The following is a 6,000-nucleotide window of genomic DNA, read 5'->3' as shown; positions in this document are numbered from 1 at the left end:
GTCAGACTAAATTCAACTCGTCAACCCATTTTAACAACTCTAACAATATCCGCTAGAAATCATCCATCATGGGATGACAAATGACAAATACCAAGTTAAATATTTTTTAAAATCCAATAATCTTGGGTAGCTTTTTTTAATGTTTTTAGAGCAATTTTTTTAGTAAAAAATAAATCTTGAACAAAAAATTTTTGCACTAAAAAATTATTTTAAAAAATAATAATAAATCATGGGATGACAAATGACAAATACCAAGTTAAATATTTTTTAAAATCCAATAATCTTGGGTAGCTTTTTTTAATGTTTTTAGTGCAATTTTTTTAGAAAAAAATAAATCTTGAACAAAAAATTTTTGCACTAAAAAATTATTTTAAAAAATAATAATAAAATTATTTCAAAGGAAGTTTTTTTTTTTTTTCTAGCTTTCCTCTAAAGCAAATTTTTTTTGAAGGGAAAAAAGTTATACCAATTAAGTCTTAGATTAAATTTGAGATAGCTTTCTTATAGCTTTTAAAATCAGCTATCTGCAAAGTTTTTTTCAAGTAAAAATTTTAATGATAGAAAGCTAATTAAGAAAGCAAGAAAGTCGTCCAAACAAATTTTTATTTGGTCCAGTCACCTGACGTAGCAATACGTTCGGACACTAGTAAAATAGTGTCACGTGCGGCCCGACAACCCCAACCCGGAACGGAGACGGGATTGCTATGTTTGCGTGTTGCTAGGTATTGCTCGATATTTGCTCGGTATTGGTCGATTTTGCTCGGCAATAACGAGAAATACCATTCTGTAAAGACCAATACCGAGTAATACCGAGCAATACCGAGAATTACCGAGCAATACCGATCTTGGTATTACTCGGTATTGATCTTCACAGAGCGATATTTTTCATTATTGTCAAGCAATACCTAGCAATGTCGAGCAATACCTAGCAATACCGAACAATAACTAGAGCAATACTGAGCAATACACTGAACATAGCAATCCCGGGTCAAGTCGTCGGGACGCACGGTATTGAGTAAGACCACGTGACGACATGTTATTGGCGTCCGAACGTAAAGCTATGTCAAACCTAATAATTGTTCCGTCCAAACCGAGCATTAATCTTTGTTATAAATAGCTTGGCTGCTACATTACGATGAGAACTAAGGAAATGGATTCCTGTTTTGCTCCTTTGTGTGACTTTCGCATCTATCCCTCCTCCTCCTCCTTGCTCCCCTTCGCCGCCGCCTCCGCCGCCGCCATAATAATAATAATAATAATAATCAGGAAGACCTTCTTCCGCCTCCCCTCCTCCCCTCCCTTACCACCTTGCCCATTCCGCCTCCCAATCGTCGGTAACCTCCCATTCCTAGACCCTAATCTCCACTCCTGCTTCGCCCAACTTTCCTCCACCCACGGGCCCATCTTCCGCCTCCACCTCGGCTCCAAGCTCGCCATTGTTATCACCTCCCCTTCCCTTTCCCGCCAAATCCTCCGCGACCACGACCCCACCTTCGCCAATCGCGACGTCCCAGCCGCCGCCTCTGTCATCTCCTACGGCAGGTCCGACATCGTCTGGAACCCTATCGGCCCCACCTGGCGCATGCTTCGCCGAATCTGCGTCCGTGAAATGCTCAGCCCAAGTAACCTCGACGCCGTCTACCATCTCCGCCGCCGTGAGCTTCGCTCCGCCATCCGTCAGATTCAGTCCGCCGCCATCTCCGGCGAGGTAGTCGACGTCGGTGCGGAGATGTTCCTCACTGTGCTGAATATCATAACTAGCATGCTTTGGGGAGGAACAATGGAAGGCGAAGAAGAGAGGAGTGCGGTGGGGAAGATGTTCAGGCATCTCGTCGGAGAAATCACCGAGCTTCTCGGCCTGCCAAATGTCTCCGATTTCTTTCCGGCGATGTCAAGATTCGATCTGCAGGGTATAGAGAGGAAGATGAGGGTTTTGCTGGAGAGATTTGATGGGATTTTTGCGAGGATTATAGAGATGAAGAGAGAGAAGGGGCTGAAGGATGAGAAGAAAGTGGAGGAAAAGATGGATTTTTTGGATTACATGCTCATGCTAGAGGAGAAGGGCAATGAAAGCAAAGAACCTTTCACTTTCACTCATGTCAAGGCACTGCTTATGGTAACTTACATCTTAATTTATTTTTTTATTTTTTATTTTTTACATTTAGGCCACTTAAAGATAAATTCTTACACCCATCACAGATATAAAATTTAAATCCAAAATCTCTTGATTGATAGTCAAAGCTTTTAATCAACAAATCAAAGTGAGTTGCATACTTACATCGTAATTACTGTCTCATTATTCTATTATTTCCCACATTTTTAAACATGTTTTCCCATTTTCGGTATGGCTCTATGGCCGTGTAGTTGGAAAAATTATTATATGCGGACCGCGAACGTCATCCGGAGACCAATCCAAGTCACATTTTCACTTGGTACTGCAACTCGATACCGCTGACATGGTTGCACCTGATTCGCCTCCGGATATAGACTACGTCCGGCATCCTCACAGAATAATTTCTAGTGTAGTTGGGGGGTAGGGTGTCAATGAGTCGAGTCGAGCTTGAGTTACTGTTGATTTGAGCTTGAATTTGATTAATTAATCGAGTTCGAGCTCAAACTTTATCTATGAATTCCGACTGACTCGTGTCAAATCTAACTCGAGTAATCATTAATATGAGCTTGAACTTGATTGAAATTCTGACTGAATGCAGGATATGGTGGTTGGGGGAACTGAAACAAGTTCAAACACAATAGAGTTTGCCATGGCTGAAATGATGAACAAACCAGAGACCATCAAACAAGCACAAGAAGAACTAGACAAAGTAGTAGGCAAAGACAATGTAGTAGAAGAATCACACTTACCAAATCTACACTACCTAAATATGGTCCTCAAAGAAGTTCTCAGGCTTCACCCAGCCTTGCCTCTCCTTGTTCCTCACTGCCCGAGCTCGCCATGCTCCATCGGCGGCTTCGCCGTGCCGAAGGGAAGCAGAGTGTTCATCAACGTATGGGCCATTCATAGAGATGAAGCAATGTGGAAAGATCCGTTGGAGTTTAAACCTGAGAGGTGGAGCTATGGTGATGCTGCAGGAAGTGGTGAGTTCAGTTACTTTCCCTTTGGATCTGGGAGAAGAATATGTGCAGGGATTTCAATGGCTGAGAGGATGGTTTTGTACTCTTTGGCTTCACTTCTGCACTCATTTGATTGGAAAATGCCTCAAGGAATTACAGAGATGGATCTGTCTGAGAAGTTTGGGATTGTTCTTAAGAAGGCTAAGCCTCTTGTTCTACTGCCAGTTCCAAGGCTTTCAAATCCTCAATTATATTCTTAATTTGGAAGGAGAGTTTATGATATATTTGGGGCTGCTGCAATTATCTGTAAGTTAGAAGAAATTATTGTGCGGAATCCGAATGCATTCGGGTGCGTCGCATCACCGGACGCACTCGCCCCCAATGCGTGGCATGTCAGGATTCGCCTCCAAACACGTTCGGATTCTGCACACAATAATTTCTCATAACGTTCGATTCCGCACACAATAATTTCTTGTAAGTTAGGCTTCCGTTTCGGTAAAAAATTGCTTTAAGAATAAGTAAAAAAGTTGTCCAAAAAAAGCATCAGTCAAACTGTTATCAGATAAATAAATTTTATGAAAGTTATTGTGATTATTATAATTTTTTTATTATTATTATGAAAAAGTAGAACAGTAGGTGTCTTGTCGTTATTATATTTATATAAATTAAAAATTCCCATATGTCAACTTGTAGAACAAAGAGAGAGAGAGGGAGGGTTGAAATTATTCTGTGCGGATACAGGCGCTATCCAGAGCCAAATTAGAAAGCGTCACGTTACCTGTTTGTTGCGTACCGCGACTATGTACCGTTGTATACCGGATGATATGAACCGTTCTGATTCACCTCATGATGACAGTCCAATGTCCGCACAGAATAATTTCTCGAGGGTGGGAGGGGGAGGGAGAGGGAGGTGAAATTATTACATGAAGTCACCGAATATCGTCCCGAGATTAATCAGGACACGTCAAGTCACCAATACATTATATACCATTATTATGTATCAGGTGATCTAACACATCCTAATTGATTTCTGAACAGTCTGATGACCGCACGTAATAATCTCTCCGAAAAGAGAAGTTAGAGAAACTACTTAGAAATTAGAAGTGGTTGTAACTACTACAAAAAGTCCAATCCACACGTCGTCAACTTGTGGAACAGCACAGCACCAATAATTGCTCTCTCTCTCTCTCTCTCTCTCTCTCTCTCTTTTAAGCCTAATAAAAAAATTCACTCAACATGCATTAGGTCCACTTGGCAGGCTTACTCATCTGGTCCATGTTCATTTTTATCCTTTCTTGAACCACACCTTATCCATGCAATTGTTTGTATTTTTTTATTCCTCATATGGCTTTTTATGTTGTCTTAAGCTTTATAAATATGAGATCAAAGGTATATTTTAAAAGAGAGATTTATGTAGTAATTCTATATATTTTATATTGGCAATAATTTCTAAAAAAAACTCTTTATAGATTCTCTGATTTTTCTCTATCTTTATCAATTCTGTAAATCTTGTAGTTCATACAATTAGAGCTGAAATATCACTATAGCTTCGTTTGTGACAATTTTCTTACTATTTTCTAAAACGATTTTTTAGTACAAAAATTTTAATTTTTGTAATAAAAAGCTTCTTTAGGAATATAAATAAAATCTTTATCATACTTCATTAGCTTTCATGATCCTTGAAACTTTTAGTTTAAGTTAAATGAATTTACTTATAATTAATGATTTCACTTGAGTTAGAAGATCAAAGTTCTAATGCTCCGCTTGGGAATGTTTTCTTACTGTTTTTAAAAATATTTTTTAAATAAAAAAATAATTTTTTATACTGAAAAACTATTTTAAAAAGCAATAATAAAATCATCTCAAATGAAGCCTAACTTAATCCGGTGAATCCCCGTTCTGTGTCCATCTAAATGAGAAGTTTTTCGGCTCGAAACTCTCTAAATGAGATTTTCAATTTCGCGAAACCAAGAAAAAAAAATTCTGAAAACAAGACCCAAGTCATTTCTGTTCTATACTCCTAATTTCTTCTAAGTTCTCAACCAACAGTAAGACTTCGTTTGGGATGATTTTTTTATTGCTTCTTAAAGCAGTTTCTATTAAAAAATTTAAATTTTTATAATAAAAAATTATTTTAAGAAGCAATAAGAAAGCCATCTCAAACGAAGCCTAAGCCTTACACAAAATACTAAGGTTGAGAATTTTAATTATATTTCTTACCATATATCACCTCAGTGATCATCAGCCCCATCAGTCTACTGCTGTTTCTGGTTTGAATTAAGAAAAAAAAAACACAAAGAAAAACCCTAAATGTGTTGAATTTGATGTGCATCAATGTGATAAATGACATTTAAAATTAGCAAAAAAAAAAATTTAATGAAAGAAATATGGAATGTTCAGTTCATTTCAAGGGATATAATATGTCAATTGCAGAAACTTTCTAAAGATTTTCAACCACACAAACTTCATACTGCAATAAGAATATTGTGGAAAAAAATAAAGAAATTCACCAAATGCTGAAATAAAAACAGTACTGCAATATTTCTGAGATGAAGAAACTTTGGATCATCTTCTGAAATGTATATTCACAACAGTTGGTTGCATGAAGGTCTGCTGGATGGAAATGGCGAGTGGTAAGTAGGGATGAAATAAGAATGATGATATTCTCTTTGGCCTTGCATCTGAACCACTTGCTTCTGAACCTGCAACAAAGCACAAAATTGAGTTCTGATAAATTTTGCTTCAGAAGGAGAAGAAAAATATCATTTCAGATGCGAGGCTCCAGTGGCAGATAACATTAGAGAGAATTGTCTTAGATGATTTGGTCATATAAAATGTCGGCCTTCCGATTTAGCCTATGTTAAGAAAAATAAAGGTAGACCTAAGAAGACATGGTTATAAAATACGAAAAATGGCCTTTTGTTATAA

General features: G+C 37.8%; 2 protein-coding genes across 9 annotated transcripts in view; one reads left to right on the top strand and one right to left on the bottom strand.

The window, feature by feature from the left end:
* The first annotated feature begins 1,135 nt into the window (after positions 1 to 1,135).
* On the top strand, positions 1,136 to 3,666 carry LOC110101765 (geraniol 8-hydroxylase). Its single transcript, XM_020829822.2, has 2 exons — positions 1,136 to 2,116; positions 2,712 to 3,666. The coding sequence occupies exons 1-2, from the start codon at positions 1,136 to 1,138 to the stop codon at positions 3,330 to 3,332; spliced, it is 1,602 nt and encodes a 533-aa protein (XP_020685481.1). The 3' UTR covers positions 3,333 to 3,666.
* Positions 3,667 to 5,449: 1,783 nt separating this feature from the next.
* LOC110101720 (light-mediated development protein DET1) overlaps positions 5,450 to 6,000 on the bottom strand; it is a 46,403-nt gene continuing 45,852 nt past the window's right edge. For 4 of the 8 annotated variants that reach the window (XM_020829735.2, XM_020829736.2, XM_020829734.2 and 1 more), the window contains one exon: positions 5,450 to 5,774. In XM_020829735.2, coding sequence (XP_020685394.1) covers positions 5,638 to 5,774 — 137 coding nt within the window. In that variant the 3' untranslated portion in view covers positions 5,450 to 5,637. The remainder of the gene's footprint in view (positions 5,775 to 6,000) is intronic. The other 4 variants (XR_002303742.2, XM_028696570.1, XR_003701396.1 and 1 more) reach the window with 4 other exon arrangements.

The sequence above is a fragment of the Dendrobium catenatum genome, unplaced genomic scaffold (genome assembly GCF_001605985.2).
Source record: "Dendrobium catenatum unplaced genomic scaffold, ASM160598v2 fragScaff_scaffold_772, whole genome shotgun sequence".
Classification (NCBI taxonomy): domain Eukaryota; kingdom Viridiplantae; phylum Streptophyta; class Magnoliopsida; order Asparagales; family Orchidaceae; genus Dendrobium; species Dendrobium catenatum.
The sequence above is the reverse complement of the archived record's forward strand: the minus strand, read 5'-3'. Positions and strand labels throughout refer to the sequence as shown.

Bases quoted from the DNA above. Each gene is read 5' to 3' on its own strand.
- LOC110101765 (XM_020829822.2), top strand. From the start codon at position 1,136: ATGAGAACTAAGGAAATGGATTCCTGTTTTGCTCCTTTGTGTGACTTT. The intron at 2,117-2,711 runs GTAACTTACATC...GACTGAATGCAG, and splicing joins ATGTCAAGGCACTGCTTATG to GATATGGTGGTTGGGGGAAC.